Source organism: Pezoporus occidentalis, unplaced genomic scaffold (assembly GCF_034315485.1).
Source record: "Pezoporus occidentalis ecotype Australia unplaced genomic scaffold, CSIRO_AGI_Poc_V1 ctg198, whole genome shotgun sequence".
Lineage (NCBI taxonomy): Eukaryota > Metazoa > Chordata > Aves > Psittaciformes > Psittacidae > Pezoporus > Pezoporus occidentalis.
The window spans coordinates 513,224-531,475 of record NW_026913833.1 but is presented as its reverse complement, the minus strand read 5'-3'; the positions used below and the strand labels follow the sequence as shown (position 1 = coordinate 531,475).

Below are 18,252 nucleotides of genomic sequence, written 5' to 3'. Positions count from 1 at the left end.
CTGTGAACTTGGATTGCTTGGGGTTTATTAGCAATTCTTTCACTTTGAACTAAAGTCCTGTTTTAAACTGCTTGCTGTGATTCCCATTTTACCCGAAAACAACGCAGCTACTTGCTCTTTGGTTTTGTATTCAGATGTTGCATATTTGAGCACTCAGATTTTGGAGCAGTTCTGAGTCTCAGTGCTCATGGACCAATAGGTACGTGTCTGTTGTGTTTGACTGTGATGTTAATAGGTTTTGGTTGGCATTTATGGAGCTTATCGTGAATAAAAGTAGTTTCCATCACCCAGCAGTCCCTAACAACCTTATCCTTTATGTGAGTGTCCTGGGTTCAGCTGTAACAGGCATTTTTCCTCTTCCTAGTAGCTGGTGCAGTGCTGTGTTTGTGCTTTAGTCTGGGAACAATACTGACAACTCTCCCTGCTTGCAGCAGGGAAAACTTAAGGATCTTCCAGCACCTGCTTGCCCACAAGGCTTTTTCGGTGGTTGTAGTGGTTTAAGCCCAGCCAGCAAGAAGGTACCACTCAGCTGCTTGCTCACTTCCCCCTTCCTCCCCTCAATAGGATGGGGAGGAGAATCAGAAAAAAAGGTAAAAACCTATGGTTTGAGATCAGAACACTTTAATAATTGAAAGAAAAGTAAAATATAATACTAAATAACAATAACGGGAAATAGAGATTGAGAGGAAGGAACAAACACCACCACCCCAAAAAACCCCTCAAGTGGTGCCCAAAACAGTTGCTTTGTACTGGGCATGACATTCTATGGTATGGAATATCCCTTTGGCTAGTTTGGGTCATCCATCCCAGCTTTTTGTGCCTCTCCTCACTGGCAGAGCGTGAGACTGAAAAGTCCTTGATGAGGGTAAGTGCTACTGAGCAACAACTAAACCTGTGTTTATCAGCATTGTTCTCATACTAAAGCCTAAACACAGCTGCTAGGAAGAAAATTCACTCTATCCGAGCTGAAGTCAGGAAACTGGTGTTACATATAAAGGTCTCCATATGCAAAAGGTAATCCAGAGCCACGTTAAGGTCCCAACTACCACACTGCGTGGTGTTGCAATGGTCCTGAAGGCTTCTTAGAAAGCAGGAGAGGTTTTGTCATAAGCAACCAGGCAATTCTGCTCTGATTGTCCAACACCTTTGGCTTACTATCAGTATTCAAGTGAAATATGGTCAAGAGCTTCAGCAAGTTACCCATAAAAACATTCTGGCATCACAGGGTGGCTGCAGTTGCCCATCACTGACTGATTTAGGAATCTGTATAGGGCAACTTTCTATCTATATAGCTGCTTATCTCATGTATTGCTAGATATCCAACCATGGAAGGTGGTTGTTGTTTAAGCAGAAGTAACTACATACTAATCACAGAGGTTTTCTTTTCAATTAGGATTGCAAAGGGCTATCAGAATTCCCCTGACCTGCGCCTCACGTGGCTGCAGAACATGGCTGGGAAGCACTCCGAGAGGAGCAACCACGCTGAATCAGCCCAGTGCCTGGTCCACTCTGCAGCCTTGGTGGCTGAATACCTGAGCATGCTGGAAGACCGAAAATACCTCCCTGTAGGGTGTGTTACATTTCAGGTGGGAATTATCCTCCGTATTGGACAATTGGGTTTTGTCATCTGCAGCTGAGACACACAATATGCCCCATGTTCCTGTGCCCATGTACTCGTGCTGCAGTGGATTTGTTCTGGAAGAATGCATTACAACAGCCTCTGAAAAACTTCAGGAGGCCATGGAGATGCTGCGAGGGCTGGAGCAGCTCTGCTCTGGAGTCAGGCTGAGAGAGCTGGGCTGGGGCAGCCTGGAGAAGAGAAGGCTCCTGAAGGGGAGACCTGAGAGCAGCTCCAGTGCCTGAAGGGGCTGCAGGAAACCGGGAGAGGGGCTTGGGACAAGGGATGTAGGGACAGGCCAAGGGGAATGGCTTGAACCTGCCCGAGGGGAGACTGAGATGAGCTCTTAGGCAGAAGCTCTTCCCTGTGAGGGTGCTGAGGCGCTGGCACAGGGTGCCCAGAGAAGCTGTGGCTGCCCCATCCCTGGCAGTGTTTGAGGCCAGGTTGGACACAGGGGCTTGGAGCAAGCTGCTCTAGTGGAAGGTGTCCCTGCCTGTGGCAGGGGTTGGAGCTGGATGAGCTTTAAGGTCCCTTCCAACCCAAACCATTCTAGGATTCTATGAAGACTGTCTTGGTTCCCTCAGATCTTTACATCCATAGGCTGAGTGAATGCAGTTATTTTTATTTTTCCATTTAAGTCATGGGTTTTTAATAACCTCTTTGATCTAGCCAGTGTATAGTGGGTGCAGTTGATGAAAATGGTTCTTGTGACTAGTAATCTTAAGCAGGTCAATACTGAGCAGAGCAAACAAGCACACACTTAGCTTTGAGTGGTTTTAGGTGGACTGGTCCAATTAGCTTAAGCATGTGCTGAAGTACCGTGCTGGTTCAGAAGGAAATTAAACAAATGCTATGAAAACTTCCTCTAAAAATGTTCAGACTGGTTTTCAAAGTATTGAAAAGTATTGAAAGTACTGAAAGTGTTGAATGTTGTTTAAATTAGTAAAACTATTTTCTCTGTCTCCTTAGAACATATCTTCCAATGTTCTGGAAGAGTCGGCTGTTTCTGATGATGTTGTATCACCAGATGAAGAAGGTATCTGCTCTGGAAAGTATTTCACAGAAGCTGGTCTGGTGGGATTGCTGGAACAGGCTGCAGCATCTTTCTCCATGGTAGAAGACTTTAATTTCTTTATGTGTTTTCTTCAGCAGTCTTACACTGCTGGGCAGCATGAAGTAAAATGTTTTCTCTATGAGACTGTGTAATACTATTGTGAGCGCTTCCGTCTGATGGAGCCTTTGAGTTTTAGTTGTTCAAGACAGCCCAGTTTGCCCTCTGGAGTAACTGTGCAAAGAGTGGGATCTGGGACCAAGAGGCCTTTGTGTGTTTCCAGTGTCTTTCACATCAACACTGCACATTTGGAAGCTCACAATAGTAAAGAAAGGACGTAATGTTTTCCTCCTCTTCAACAAGAGTGGGTTGAGAGCTCTGTGTGAGCAGTGTTAATGGGCTGGTAGCAGCGTATCCATCAGAAACCAAGGAAAGCAGGTGAATCATTTCCCACAGCACAATATGAAATGTCATTTGGTGGGGTTAAGCACAAGCAGCAACAACTCCAGGGCTCAGACCTAGAATCCCTGCTGTGGCCTGGCTGAGCCATGGGATGCAGTGTCTCTGCCTGCGATGGGCTGGAACCCCTCTGCTAGAGACATCCTATGGAAACTCCATAAGGCCCATCACATGAAGTGCTAAAAGTGGATGCAGAAATCACTTAGGTTGAAGGTGTGCCTGTACTGTGCACTTAAGCTTCTGTATTTAATTCTCATAGATTTTATTAGGATTCTGTTTAGCCTGTTGTGCTCTTGTGCACATATCCATCCAAAATATCCCAGGTTTGATTCCAGTGATAATCATATTTGGTAGTAGCAATGTGTAACGCAGTAGACTCTTGATTTCAGGGGTAACTGAGTGTTTTATTCCATTCATGTACGTGTATATTGTAAGAAAAGATGCCAATTATATCACAGTGGTATCTAAGCCACCTTTTCACTTTTATACTTTAATGCTGATAGTATGTATTACTCTTGCTGTTGAATTGATGGAGCAATTGATGGACCTTCTTTTTGTAGGCTGGCATGTATGAAGCAGTTAATGAGGTTTACAAAGTCCTTATTCCTATTCATGAAGCTAATAGAGATGCCAAGAAGCTCTCTACTATTCATGGTAAACTCCAAGAAGCATTCAGCAAGATTGTGCACCAGGTAATGGTCTGAATTTTCAGCTGCAGTGTGAATTGTAAAGACCCTTCCTTCAAATGCTCAGTGCAAATAAAACCTGTCTATTAAGGAGAGCATTTTAATCAGATTACATGAGAATTGTCAGATGGTGATCCACAGTAAATGCAAAGATTGCTAGCAGGATTTTTTTCTCTCTGGACATTTAACATGAGAGAACATCGTATACCAAGAAATGTCCAAGAGTTAAAAATCCCAATCATTGGCCACTTTATCCTTTCAGATGCTATTTTAAACTGTTTTGCATGCTGGGAAAAACTACTGTATCTTGCCTTTAGCTGGTAGGTAATGTTGGGGTTTTGTTGTTCCGTTCATTTGGTGGCTAAATAATTGAAGGAACCTTTCTAAGCTTAGATGGTGCAAAACCCACCAGCTGAGGTGCTGAGCGTTTCATGAGAGACATCAGAAGTTACCAAACCTCACGAAGCTCAACAGACCTCAGCTAGGCAGGAGAGGAGAGCACTTGGCAAGCTTCAAGAAGCAGATGTTCTCTTCTAGGAGAGGCCTGTTGGGTGCATGCCTTTCTGTCAGGGCAGGCAAGCACTCAGCAAACCCTCCTCCAGTACATGCCAGTGCTGCTCCAAGCCCCCAGCCCCAGTCAGCTTCTGGTCATGGACTGCCGGGTGCGTTGTTGGTGTGGTTACCCCTAAGCTGCTATCAGCTCCTCAGTAGATGTTGATCAGTTCATTGATTTCATAGGATGCAGCTGAGGGTCTGGGGGTTTTGTTCTGGCATTGCTGGGTTCCTGAGGTTAAATGAACCAACAGAGGACAGCCATTGGGTGTACTTCTGGGCCAGAAAAGGGCATTGTGGATGCATGATGACTTGTAATCGTTGAAACCATTTGAGGTTTGTGATACCTTACATTGATGGTCGTGTTTTAGCCTTTGAAACTCTTTCTTTGGTTTCTGTGACATGCGCTTTTTACTTTTTATCACACAGAGTACTGGCTGGGAGGTAGGTAACTCCATTTTAGTTAGTAAAGAGCACTAATAGATTTTTCAGATGACTCACGCCAACGCTTGCCCACATGTGCTAGTTGTGGGTATTTCTGTTGCTGTCTGCTGTTAAAACAATTCATTAACCAAAGAAATACCAATAAACCGATTGTGGTTGTAGGAAATTCTTCATGAGAAGCTGTAGGTAGTGCATGGATGCTGATGTGTTCCACTAATGAGGTTCTTTGGTGAATGAGCCACTGTATCATCACTAGTTTGTTTTTATAATATGTTTATATTTCTTTTCATCAGCATTGACACAGAATATCATCCCTTCATGCCATATTTTCACCCCACCCACAGGGGTCGATTTAAGCACTAATGCTCAGAGGTACTGAAACACAGAGCTGGTTTACTGCATACACAGACCGTATCGCAGAGAAGAGGCTGCTTCATTCTGTTCATTTAAGAACAATCAATTTGTTGTGTAGCTGTTTATCTGGCAGTAAAATAGCTCAGTTGTGTTAACTGGAGTCGGTTTGCCCGCTGTTTTCTCTGTGGAGGCTGTTTGCTCACATTTCTACAACATACACCATGAGAACCACACATTTGGATTATAAAATAGACAATGTGGTCAGCTTCATCCACATTCATCCACAGAATCATGGAGTGGTTTGGGAGGGACCTCTGAAGGTCATCTGGTCCAACTCTCCTGCTGAAGCAAGGCCACTTTGATCAGGCTGCCCAGGACTACGTCCAGACAGCTTTGAACATCTCCAAGGCTGGAGAATGCACACAGCAGTTTGGTAACTTGGGCCCTAGTGCAGTCGACGCAGTGGGTACATGAACACTGAGAGGTCTCAGAAGACATTTAAAATGTTTTGTGAATATGATGTTATTTGCTTGGCGTTCAGCTGTCCAGTTTATCTCTGCTTTCTGTGAATCGGGCAACTCAGCGTGGGCCACCTCACTCCAGGTTTCCACCCCAGGGAGCATTTAAGCCCACCCTTATTAAACCGAGACCGAGAATGAAGTTCTCTTTCATTGTGTGACTTAAACCATTTGGGCTGGTGATGTCTAAACATCAGTTTTAACTCTGGCCTGGCAAGAAATGCAGTTCATCAGCTTAAAAGTAAACCCTGACACTTAAGGGCTGGCCCTGTAAGTAGTGTACATGTTCCTCTGAAAGGTCCCAGCAGATGAGGCAGCGCAGCGAGCCAGAGTACGTGTTGCACGAGTGTTCAATAGCCAACAAATGTGAAGGCCTGTGAGCATCTCTTTTGATTAGTCTGCCCCTAAATCGACCCCTGAAGAAAATCCTGTCATTGGTTATGATGCTAACACCACTCGGTCATGTTTTACTGCATGGTAAAAGACACCCATGGTTTCAGTTCTCGTCTGTCACCGTGCTCCTTCATTGCCACACTTCTTCTGATCTTTGTGCTTTGTAGCTTTCAGATTTGTTGCATGTTTTGCCTTTTCTCCGTGTTTTAAATATTTTAATTGATGCTGGCCCTTTTTTATTTTCAAGTTGATTTGCTGCCAAGTTGCTGCTTGTTTGTTGTTTGGAATTTCCCTAATTAAAGACTTTCTGTTTTCTCCTCTCTCGCCCTGGTTGCTGACCCTCCTCCCCACTCTTACTATTGTCTGTTGTGGTAAGTTCCTACTTGTGGAATTTTCTTTTTTGTTTTTCCCCTTTCTCTTTTCCCCTTTTTGTTTTTTTTTTTTTGTTTTACACTGTGGAAACCCCAATTTCATTTTGCCAAAGAGCTCTGCCAACACCAGGACTACCCCTTCGTATGGCAAGGAACATAGTGTTGCCAACTACAAGCACTGATGCGTTTCTGATACCTGCTTCAACATACCAAGCGGTGGGGCTTGCTGCTTGTGTGTTTGTTCATTGAGTAAATGCTGAGTTAATTCTGCTTACTTTCCACTTAGGAAAGTTGTTAGGAAAAATCTTTCCATGCTATGCCATGAGAATTGAAACATGCTTTTTAAAGTGTGCAGGGTGAGGTTGCCATTGAACAGCAGGACTCCAGGAGCTGGTACTTTCAAAAGATCAGTATTAGAAGACTTGTAATAGTTGGCAACACTGCAAAAGACCTTAAAATTCAGCAAGAAAATCACCAGCTTGGTAAAGATGGTTGGATTTCACGTTCTGCCCAGTGTGTATGGAGGAGTTACTTTTATTCCTACATACTTGGGCTGGCTCTGCCTTCTGTGTTGGTCTTGGTGAAGAAAGCAGACACAATCACGCTTGCGTCTGGCTTTTTCAACCCTTTGTTGGCAAAGCTTTTTGTGTGCGTGCAAGAGACGACTCTCAAACTGTATTCCCAGCAATTTTGGAAGGTATTTACCATGCATAATAACAAATCATGAACCCTCATACGTCATGGTGGCTGTTACCTGCTCTGCCGGTTCTGTGATGGCTATTCAGTGTTCACCTTCATTCTCTTCTCCTCACAAAGACCTATTATTTTTTTCATAAAATAATAGGAGATTAAATGCTTTTAATAATTTCTCCCTCGTATCTGCATTTGTAGCTCTTTTCAGAAACCAGACCATGGAGTATTTTTAAGTTACTTGTTTTCTCTCCATCCTGTGATGAGATAAGAGTTTGCTATTGGCTAATTTCAAAGATCCTAGTTCAGAGCCATCCCATGTTCTTAACGCCAGGCATGAAACTGAGCTCTCCTCATCTCAGGGAACTGACAGCTATAGAATGTCTATGCGAGGTATGGAATGGCCCCCAGGTGTTTGCTCTCCCAAAGGAGTTTGTTTCCATCCCCTCGCTTCCAGGTTTCATCCCTCAACATGAGTCCCATACATTTCATGGCTGATGGATCCAGGGGAGAGATGCTTCTGTTGCCTTAGGGGCTAACCAGTGCTTCTCACTGTCTGCTTTTCTCCTTGGGATCCTTATGATGGCTGAGTTTTAGCAAGTAGATTTATCAGGAAAAGCCAGCGCATCTGATCTTCATGATGATGAAACAAGTGCCTAAGTTGGGATCTGCCTTCACACAGAGGCACTGAATCTCACCAGGCTTCCCTGCTGCTGCCATTCCTGGGACTTCCCAATGCCCCATTACTCTGATTTTATGCTTTTAGTAAATGCCACCAGAACTTCTTCTTAATTTATGCTGATCAACAGAGAGCATTTTCTTCCTCCCTCCTCGTTTTTACAGCAACATAAATGAGCACTGCCTGTAACAAATAGCTGCCTGGGCAGATGCCCATGTGTCAGACACCTTCTAGGGACCTGGTTCTGCAAATGCTTCCTACCCTGAAAGTCACTTGCCAAGCAGGCAGGAAAAAGCACATGAATTAGAAGAGCAGCAGTGTGTCCTCTGCTGGGGCCTGCCCTGTGCCCATGGGTTGGGGCAGGATCCCACCAACTTCCACAGGGAGCGTTCCCAAGCCCCATGTAAGGTCTGGGGAATTGTTTCATGTGGCAGTTCTCCTTAAGGCAGACATGATGCTAGCTTGGGAAGTGCTTTGGGAAAGGAGCCCTGGAGTCACAGCCTGTAACATTGAATTGAAATAAATAGCAGAGGAAGCTGAAAATGCTGGGTCTGGAGGGATTTTAGTGTAGGTAACTGTGGCTTTGAAAAGGTAGTGATGAGTGAATTAAGGATTCAATAGGCTGCTCATTCCTGTGTGAGTCCGGAGAAATGGGCATTTGAGAAAGACAGGGGATCCAGGGAAACAGCAGCCAGATGTGGCCAGATGGGCACTTCCAGTAAACCAGTAATAGCTCTGCAGCTGGGGCTCCTACCCTGGGAGGTGCTCCTGGGGGTGGCTGTGGTCTGAGGAAACCCTGTAGGCTATGCTGGCAGGTGGAGCTGGATAGAAGCCCCTCTCTGGAGGAGGGATGCTCAGTGGGACAGGCTGGAGCAGGGGCCCAAGGAGCCACCTGTGCACATTAAGCATATCAGCATCTCTGGGTGCACCTCCTTTTCTTAGACTGGAGCATGTGTCTACACTTTTACCAGAGCAGGGCTGATGGATTGGTGTCTGTGGCTGTCCCATAGTAAAGCCAAGATGTGACCTGTATGTATTAAGCAAGGCTGCTGCTGGCTCTGGTCACTTCAGGCTTCACTTCCACATCAGAGAGGGGCATTGGAGAGCTTTGCCCTCTTGAACGTGCTTGGGGTGAGCAGCAGCCCTCACCCCAAAAAGGCAATGTGTCCATCTGGCTGTGCCTTGGGTGAAGGGGGCTGAGCATCAGTGTGCTCCAGGCCAGGAGAAGGCAGTGGCTTGCTGTGACAATGCTTTTTCCAGCCTCTACACATTCCCTGAGGGGTTTTCTTCTTTAGTTTGGCTCATTTATCCTCTTCGCCTTCCATAGATCGCATTCACCATCACCACAAGAGATCAGTTTTGCCATAGCAAAATACCAAACAAAAACTAATGGTCCACAGCAGCCAGGACATCTGTAAGTGCTGTTTGAAACCAAACACCAGCCCAGATTCAGAAACATTGAGCATTAAATACTACCTCACACTTTATGTCACGAGAGTAAAGGTGAACATTCCCAGTGTTTCTTGCTGAAAGGCGTTTCTGGTCTGTGCATGTGGCGTGAGTTGTTTTAACAAACCCAAAGGTGTGATGTATTTGTAAAGCATTTCTCTTCTCTCTTTCTTTTTAATCAGATTTTCTTCGTTACTTTCCCAGCAAAAGTCTCTCTTCTCTCTCTCCTTCTGTTGCATTTCTGGGCCAAATTCACCACTGGCTCAAAGGGAAGCAGGTACATGATACAGTGGATTGCATCTGCTTTCGCCAGGAGTGACTTCGGCCCTCTTTGCTAGACATTAGATACTAGAAGAGAACGTAACACCTTCCAGTTGACATGCTGTTTACAAAGCACTTGCGTGTGTGTGTGAGTGAACTGGACATTGACTTCGGCCCAATCCTGCAATTACTCCGGAGTGGATTACGGGGGCTCTGGTGTGGGAATTGTCAGGGATACCCGTGTCTAAGATCCTCCCTGCCTGCTGCAACTGGGCTTCCCTGTGCCTACAGGCTGCCAAAAGGTTGATCAGGCATTGGAACAGGCTGCCCAGGGAAGCGGTGGAGTCACCATCCCTGGAAGAGCTCAAAGCCATGGACATGAGCCCCTCAGTGTCACGGGTCAGTGGTGGCCTTGGCAGCGCTGCGGTAATGGTTGGACTGGATGCTCTTAAAGGTCTTTTCCAACCTCATGGATTGTGATTCTGTGAAAGGCCTGCAGAGGATTTGGAGAGCCTGAAATAACCACCCAAACAAAGGGGTCTGCTTTGTTCCTCAGAGGCGTTTGACACCTCCAGGCTTCTGGGGTGGGAGAAGTCATTGCAGGGTTGGGCTCATGGTCGTAACTGATCCATATGATTTCATGTGAGTTACAACCTCATTGCGGTGTTGCTGCTAAACGCATTCATGCTGAGTTCCAGGTGTGGTTTTCTTTCCCTTCTTTCTCTCTGTTTTTTTTCCTTGGTTTATTTGATTTCTTTTTCATTTTGCATAAGTTCAGGAGCCTGCCTGCAGCCGTGCTTGGGGGTACTCCTGTCTCCACACTGAAATAACCTCTTGTTTCTCCAAACCTAGGATGGAAAGAGGATGTTTGGCACCTACTTCCGGGTTGGTTTTTATGGAACTAAATTTGGAGACCTGGACGAGCAAGAGTTTGTTTACAAGGAGCCCGCCATAACAAAGTTAGCTGAGATTTCCCATAGGCTCGAGGTGAGATGATCGTGTCTGTGCGTTGCACTTGGACCGCTTTGCATCACTTCCTTGCATTGCCAACCTACAGGAAGTGGTGGAAATGGAAGCTGCTGGGCAAAACCAGCCCCTTGCAGCTGGTGCAGGGCTGAGCTCAGAGAAACAGCCTCTTGGCAATACAGTTTGCAGAGCCCATGCAGTGACCCAGAGCTGATGCTTCCTGTCCTCTTGCCAGTGCCACCTCTGCAGGAGGCAGGAGTAATGCAGGGAGAGGTTTCCCTGATCTTGCAGCAAGAGCTGCAGACCTGCTGTGATCATTGGAGGGTTTGTGGTGTGTTATACAGTGTTTGCATTTCCCTTCTGCCACCTGGTGTAAGTTGGGATGCCTTTTGGGAGCTGACGCTCAGAAAGTATTGCATTCTGCTGTCATTGTGGTGCCTTTACATCATGTTCCTCTACTGATGGGACATCAGGCCCTCTAAGGTGCCTGAATTTCAGAGCCGCTGAGGTGGGACATCACAGGTCTGAAGTGTGTTTCAGTTGTGAACAAGTAAAGGCAACTCTGTTAATAGAAATGGGGCTTGAGTGCAGCTCCTGGTACCACCAGTGATCATCTGTACCACGCACCAGTCAGCCTGTCCTGGTTCTGTGCCAGCTAACCTGTGTCTAGACAATGTCCTAGCACAGTCTGGGGTACATCACAGGCCAGAGAGTGTTCCCAGTGAGCACAGTGCACTGATGAGGCCATTCCCAGTGGGAGAGGAAGAGCGTTCAGCAGCATGGGTCTGGTCCATGCCATGCACCTTGTTCATTAGGGCCAAAGGGCAGAGTGGGCCCTGTTTCCCTGTTTTATTTGCTGTGATAGATCCAGTGTCCTGTTGTTGCTCACAACAGTTCAGCTGCTGTCACGTTGTCTGAGGTTTAAGCACATGAGACTGAGTTCAGAACCTGGCCGTTCCCCCAGCTCAGCAAAGCCGTGCTCTGATGCGGCACCTCGTTCCCGGCGGATCCCACTCTGACCCCAGTGAGCTCACAGACACCCAGCGAGCTCAAATGGCTTGTTCAGAGCCGTGCAGCCTCTGTGTGTGCAGCTGGAAGGCTCCCGAGTTCTCCTGCCTTCCAGGGCATTAGGCTTGTTTTTTCCTGTTGCCCCTGGAATGTGATTGATTCAGTTCTCCTGGGTTCAGCAGATCACATTCAGCCTCAGCACTGACACTGTTGAAGGCTTGTGGAGCTTCACCTCCCCTGAATATGCCTTTGTCTCTGCAACCCCCATCTCTCATGACTGCATTTGATGTTTTCTTTCAATGCTTTTTTGCTCTTGATTGTAGGGATTTTACGGAGAACGGTTTGGGGAAGACGTGCTTGAAGTGATTAAGGACTCAAACCCTGTGGACAAATGTAAACTAGATCCTAACAAGGTAAGAACACACGTACACGTTCAGAGAAGTAGAACAGGTCCTGAATGTATGCAAACGTAATGGGGCGCATCCAGAACAAGGGGCAATGGCTTTGAACTGACAGAGGGGAGACTGAGATGAGATCTTAGGCAGAAGCTCTTCCCTGTGAGGGCATTTGAAGACCGTGAGGGAAGAGGGGCAGTGAAGTGTATCTCTTGCAGTCCAGAAACGTCTGAGCCCTGTCAATGGGAGAGTGATTTTTCCGAGTTATTCCAGAGGTGTCTTCAAGAGGGAAGAGATCAAGCTGGGTTATTGCGCTGCTTAATGTCGGAGGGCAGGAGTCAGCTCTTCTCTGGGCCCTGCCCCTCACCGTGCACACTCGGGCTCCTCCCTGCAGGCCTACATTCAGATAACCTACGTGGAGCCCTACTTCGACACGTACGAGATGAAGGACAGGATAACGTACTTCGACAAGAACTACAACCTGCGGCGCTTCATGTACTGCACCCCCTTCACGCTGGACGGGCGCGCTCACGGCGAGCTGCACGAGCAGTTCAAGCGCAAAACCATCCTGACCACGTCCCACGCCTTCCCTTACATCAAAACCAGGATCAACGTCATTCACAAAGAGGAGGTGAGGCCCGAGCTCTCAGGGGCTTGAAGGGAAGTATTGCACATCACTGAAGGAGGTGGATGCTGCTGAAACTCATGCGTGATGTACTGTTGTGACAGTAACACGGATGGGTCCTCCTGGCCATCACTGACCTACCTTTTACATCTCTCTTAAAGATGCAGGAGTTGAGCTGAGTGAGAGCAGACAGCTCCATCACGAGCTGCTCAGGCTGTTCACTGCAGGGACTGTGTGAGGTGTCCCTGCCCATGGCAGGGGGTTGGAACTGGATGATCTGAAGGTCCTTTCCAACCCAAACCATTCTGTGATTCTATGACTGTGCATGAGACTCCTCAGTTTGAGTTTAAAAATGCCTTGTTTCTTGAACTTTTCCCTGTTCCTATTCAACCTAAAGAAAACCCAGACCAATTTAGTAATGCAGCATGACCTGCCACCTCTTTCACTAGCATGTCCAGACCACAGTGGCTGGTCTATGCAGGAGCCCTGGTGAGCTTTGTAGTGACGCGTGTTACTCCCTTCCACTCTGCTTGAACAGTGTGTCCTTTGCTCTGTGTTGCAGCTCACTTGCATGGCCTCAGCCATGAGTGAGGTCCTGAGGGTTTATAGAGAGATTTATCCCATAGCTGTGTTAATTTTTTAAGGGAGGGATGTGATCACTCACTCAACCTGATACAAAATGCTTGGGCACCGACATAGTGCTGTAACCCTGGGCAGTTGGTCGCAGTTGGCACAAGTCCGTCTGCCCAGAAGCAATCTCAGAAAGCTCTTGAGCACCCAGATGTAGGAACACATTTAAAAGTCAAATTTTGCCTTCATGTTCCTAAACCAAGACTGAGGTGATGCATTCCTGAAGTGCTGCTGTCAGTCTTATTGGTGTCTTCCACCACTTCAGCGTGCCTCCCCAAAGTGACCTTGGTGTCTCTGCAGTCTATGGTTGGCAGTCTCAACCATAACAATTCTCTATTCTGGCTACTTGCTTAGATCATTTTGACACCCATTGAAGTTGCCATAGAGGACATGCAGAAGAAAACACAGGAATTAGCTTTTGCAACCCACCAAGACCCTGCAGACCCAAAGATGCTTCAGATGGTGCTGCAAGGATCAGTAGGTACCACAGTAAATCAGGTGAGCATTGCTGAGTTGGAGACACTGGGGTAGTACGTATCTCTCAATGTAGTGGATGTTCAGCATTGGGCATTATTCCTAAATTACCTTTTTCTCCCCATTCAATGTATGGGATGTGTTTAAGGTCACTGGTAGGTTTAGACCAGCTGCTGTCAGTGACTTTGTCATTTAAGAGTCCTGGAAACGTAATCAGGTCTGAAAAGTGGTTGCAAAGAGACAGCCCTCCCTCAGTTACCTGCTCCTTCCTGGCATTCACAGTTGGTTCTGCCTGCTTCTCTTCCCATAAAAACCCCAAACAACCCCAAACCAAAATGTTTTACTGCTTTCCCTTTGGTTAGCCAGGCTCCGGTGGGTGGAAATAACATTATGTCCTGTTGTGGGTTATGAGCAAAGTGGAAAGCAAAAGTAGTGAATGGAGAAAAACTGAGGAAAAAGTGATGGGGAATGAGCAAAGCTTTGCTAATGCACAAGCTGGAAAATAGGAATCAGCTGGAGCTTAAAGTTCTGGCTTGAGTTTGCAGTGCTGGCAAATACTTCCATAGTCCGTCTGTGTTGTTTAAACTTTGCCTTAGTTGTGAGCTGAGCAAACTTTGTCAGGAGTCCTTATAAGAGAAAACAAGTGGAGAATCGGTGCGTTTTCTCACACTGCTTTCCAACAGCAGAGTTTTATTTAAAACCAAAAGAAAGCCTAAAAGAGATGCGGTTGTCACGGGGTTTGGTGATTTAGGGCACACTGACCAGCTGCAGTTCTTCAGGGTTTAGGGGGACGTTGCATTTTATGGGTGTTTCTGTGTGCAAGAAGCTTCTCCCATGGTTGACTATGAGAAACTTACTTCTCCTCTTCTCCTCCTAAAGGGACCATTAGAAGTGGCACAAGTTTTCTTGTCTGAAATACCCAATGATCCAAAGCTCTTCAGGCATCACAACAAGCTACGGCTCTGCTTCAAAGACTTCACGAAAAGGTATGGAGTATTGTCTGCAACCTGCCTGCCTGATGCTGTTCCTCCTACCACATCAGGCAGGAACATGTTCAGTAACACAGGGAGTATCCAGAGAGCAGAGTAACTCCATCTGTCCACTTCTCATAAGCAGCTGTATCCCTCAGGTGCCCAGGTGGTTCCCTGTTTCTCTGGTGCTGCTGGTGCAGGGCTTGAGGGGCTGAAGTCATTTGGCTTTGCTATTTATCAGGAATGAATTAGTGATCACAAACGAGCTGTGAACAAGTGTTCCTGTTCCAGAAAACACAACTAGCCACTCTGGCACGGATGAACTCACAGCTTGGCAGGGTCAGGAGGAACTCCTGAATTGGCCAGGAGATGAAGTTTCCTTCTGGAGTGAATTTCTCCATACGGAGTGGAAGCCTGCTGGCAGAATTCCCTTAAGAAATGTGCTGGCTGCTCGTCTTCCCTCCTGATGAATGCATTGCAGTCTCATACAGCATCTTTTGCAAGCACCAAAGAATTAAATATATAGATCTAACTGAAATAAAAATGTTCCAAGCAATTAGATCCAGTGGCAACATAGTTGTCCTGTATGTGATAAATGGCATTGGTGATACGGTTCTTTTCATACCCTCTGTTTAAATTACATCCATGCAAATAGAAGAGTTCCTGGTGAACATCTCAGTCTGCTATTTATTAATCTTTTTCCTGGGGAGAGCAGTAGATCTACCCAGCTTGAAATAAATCCTCTTGGACTGAAAAGGGGCTATGTGGAGATCGCTTTTCATTTCCCTCCAGAGAGGATATATGTAAATTGAAATAAGAAAAGGAATTGTCACTCTGGAAGTGAAATGGGAATTGGGAATATGACACTCTCCCCTTTTCCCATGGACACCAAGTGGTTTAACTGAGTCTTTATTAGCCCAAAGACAAGATAGAGAAGGATATTCTGTGTCACCCCAGAGGAACAGAGTGATTTGGTTTTGGTCCCGTTACATTAACAGCTCTGTGGCAAGCGGGTCCTTTATTTTGTGCCCAAGTTTTACCAGCTTTTATTTCCTAGATGTGAAGATGCTCTGCGCAAGAACAAGAGCCTGATCGGTCCAGACCAAAAGGAGTATCAGCGGGAACTTGAAAGGAATTACCACCGGTTAAAGGAAGCTCTCCAACCCTTGATAAACAGAAAGATCCCACAGTTGTATAAAGCAGTGCTGCCGGTCACTTGCCACAGGTGGATATCTGATTTTACTCTTTCAGCAGAGATAAGGAGGGTGTAAAACTGGGGACTGGGGTGTCTGATCTTCCTGGTGAGCCTGTGACGTCCATTTGGTTTCAATTATGGCTCTTTTGGCCTTGTCCCCTTCTGTCCTGACTCAGAGCACATCCCCTTCCCAGCGGTTATGGCAGGTGGTGTTTGCAGTGGTTCCTTTTGCTTCTGACCTATGACAGTTTGTTTGGGTTGATTTTTGCATCCTGCATCCCATTCTTTTTGAATTCAAAACCACTCTCAGCACGGCAGGACTTTGACACTGGTTTGTTCCCAGTGAAACTGGGCTGAGGAGCTCCAGGGGCAGGCAGGGTGGAAAAACAGCTGGTGTCTTCCGTGCTGGAAGACTGGGAAGAGGGATCTGGGCTTTTTGGTCTTCTGCAGTGAGACTGAACATAAAAACCTTGTTGGGAATGCATGTAGCAGGTCAGAGGCTGTGGTGTTGTAATCCCCTGGCACCAGCTGAAGCTGAGCAGAGAGACTTTGGGTAGATAGCGTCTAACAAGACTCTGGCTCCCAGAACAGGGCAGAAGTGCTTCCCAGGAGTTACCCTTTGGCTTCACAACCCCTGTCGTGTCCCCCATCAGCAGGGTAGGCTAATGCAATCCCGCAAGGCAGCTCTGGCCATTGTGGTCTCGCAGCAGGGAATGGGGTGGGGGTGTTCCTGGCACTTGATTAGCACCAAGCAGGATGGTGACAATGCTTTTAATGAGAGAACCTTGAGATTTGTGTTGATGTGGACTTCAGCTCATGTCTGTGCTGTTGGTTTAGGAGAATACAGCCCTTCCTTTGAACCTCTCCTCGTGTAAGTGGTGCTCAGAGGTAAAGAGTGATGGGGAACATAAAAACTGTTGTGAAAAGAGAAACTTGGCAAGCTTGTGTTATAAGAAGAGCAAGACTTAGTGCTGCAGGAAGAAGGAAATGGATGTTCCCAGCTCACACAGCAGTGCTTAGGGATGTTCCTGTAGCTGAATTGGATGTGTTTTTCGGTCTGCTGAACACTGCAGAAAGGTGGCCTCCCCTCATCACCCAGGTCCATGATGTTCTAAGCTCTCTTTAAGGTGCTGGTGTTCTCTGCTGCAGGCAGTTTCCAAGGGCTGGGGATGGTGGGAATACCTGTGCTTCCCTCCTCACGCAGTAGGACCCTCACACACACTTTTAGCATGGTGATTATTTCTAACCTTGTGAAATGCAGCCTGTGCAGGGAGTCTAATACAGGTATTCCAGGCAAATTCCATGTAGAGATTTATTGGAAAGACTTGAATCAGAGGTCAGTAGTGCAGATGGTTTGTGCTGCTTCTTTGTGTACCCATGAATTAAACTTTCTGTCAGCAAACCTTAGGCAGTCGAATGATCCCAGATCATTCCATTCATTTGAAAAGCAAGGAGTTAATGTCAGTGGACTTGGCTGTTGTAGCATCCAGCTGTAGAGAATCCTGGAAATCAAGTACAGAATCATTCATCTGACGAGGCTTCTTATGTCATCATGGAAAACCTGAGCTCATCATTGTATTTTCTCTCCCTCAGAGACTCCTTCAGCAGGATGAGCCTTCGCAAAATGGATATCTAAACGAGTTAAAAACCAAAATAAGCCAAAAAAAAAGCACTTAATATTAAGGTTTTTGCAAAAAAAAAAAAAAAAAAAGAGCCTTGTTATCAACGCTGGGAATCAAGGAAGTTTTATTGGGAAATAAAACTCGGACTTCATCCTGGACATCCCACCCACCTCTTCCTCCATCCAAGTGTTCAGTGGCCAAAAAGCATTCTGAATTGTCAAATGTAGACTTATCCGTGTTTGAAACACAAGCTGATGGCAGTGGTATCCAGAGTGTTGGTGATAAGCTGTAAACTTCCCTCTTTTTTAAGGCATTTTTATGACTCAAAGGTACACTAAACGCATTTACCTTTATTTATAGCATTACCTAATGTTAAATTTATTTACTTTTAGTCCATATATTTAATTTATATTAGGACCATACGCAAATGCATTTTTGAAGTTTTTAATGTAGTGATGATGGTTATTTTGATGGTACTATTAAATATGTGAATGTTTACACTTTAATTCCTGTGCATTGGACTTCAGAGCTCGCCACCCTTGGGAAAAGGTTCCGAGAAAGGTAAGTCCTGCAGTAACACTTCTTATCCAAGTGGTGATGATTTTTATTATCCCTTTCCTTTTGCCTTTTTAACTCTGAATACGAATTGCTGCAAAGAAAAGTAATTCCATCTGTAGCCATCAGAAGAATGGAGGCACATCGTGGTACTGCTTTGCCTCCTTCAGCACCAGTGGAGTTTAAACATGACTTGTGTGTGTACATAGTCATTTCCACCAGCTAGGAACTCCAAACAGCACAGTAATCTCATAGCTTTGAATGTGCAATGCAGCTTTACAGTGGA

The 18,252-nt window shown here is 46.0% G+C and overlaps 1 protein-coding gene across 16 annotated transcripts in view; it reads left to right on the top strand.

Annotated features, from left to right (window-relative positions):
• Positions 1-17,917, top strand: part of DOCK7 (dedicator of cytokinesis 7) — a 109,578-nt gene extending 91,661 nt beyond the window's left edge. For 5 of the 16 annotated variants that reach the window (XM_062617561.1, XM_062617560.1, XM_062617551.1 and 2 more), the window contains 11 exons: positions 1,394-1,586; positions 2,588-2,731; positions 3,689-3,820; positions 4,796-4,810; positions 10,387-10,512; positions 11,823-11,912; positions 12,289-12,525; positions 13,504-13,647; positions 14,503-14,609; positions 15,652-15,819; positions 17,383-17,917. In XM_062617561.1, coding sequence (XP_062473545.1) covers positions 1,394-1,586; positions 2,588-2,731; positions 3,689-3,820; positions 4,796-4,810; positions 10,387-10,512; positions 11,823-11,912; positions 12,289-12,525; positions 13,504-13,647; positions 14,503-14,609; positions 15,652-15,819; positions 17,383-17,425 — 1,399 coding nt within the window. In that variant the 3' untranslated portion in view covers positions 17,426-17,917. Of the gene's footprint in view, positions 1-1,393; positions 1,587-2,587; positions 2,732-3,688; positions 3,821-4,795; positions 4,811-6,451; positions 9,542-10,377; positions 10,513-11,822; positions 11,913-12,288; positions 12,526-13,503; positions 13,648-14,502; positions 14,610-15,651; positions 15,820-17,382 lie in introns of those variants that run through there. The other 11 variants (XM_062617557.1, XM_062617554.1, XM_062617553.1 and 8 more) reach the window with 4 other exon arrangements.
• The last annotated feature ends 335 nt before the right edge of the window (positions 17,918-18,252 follow it).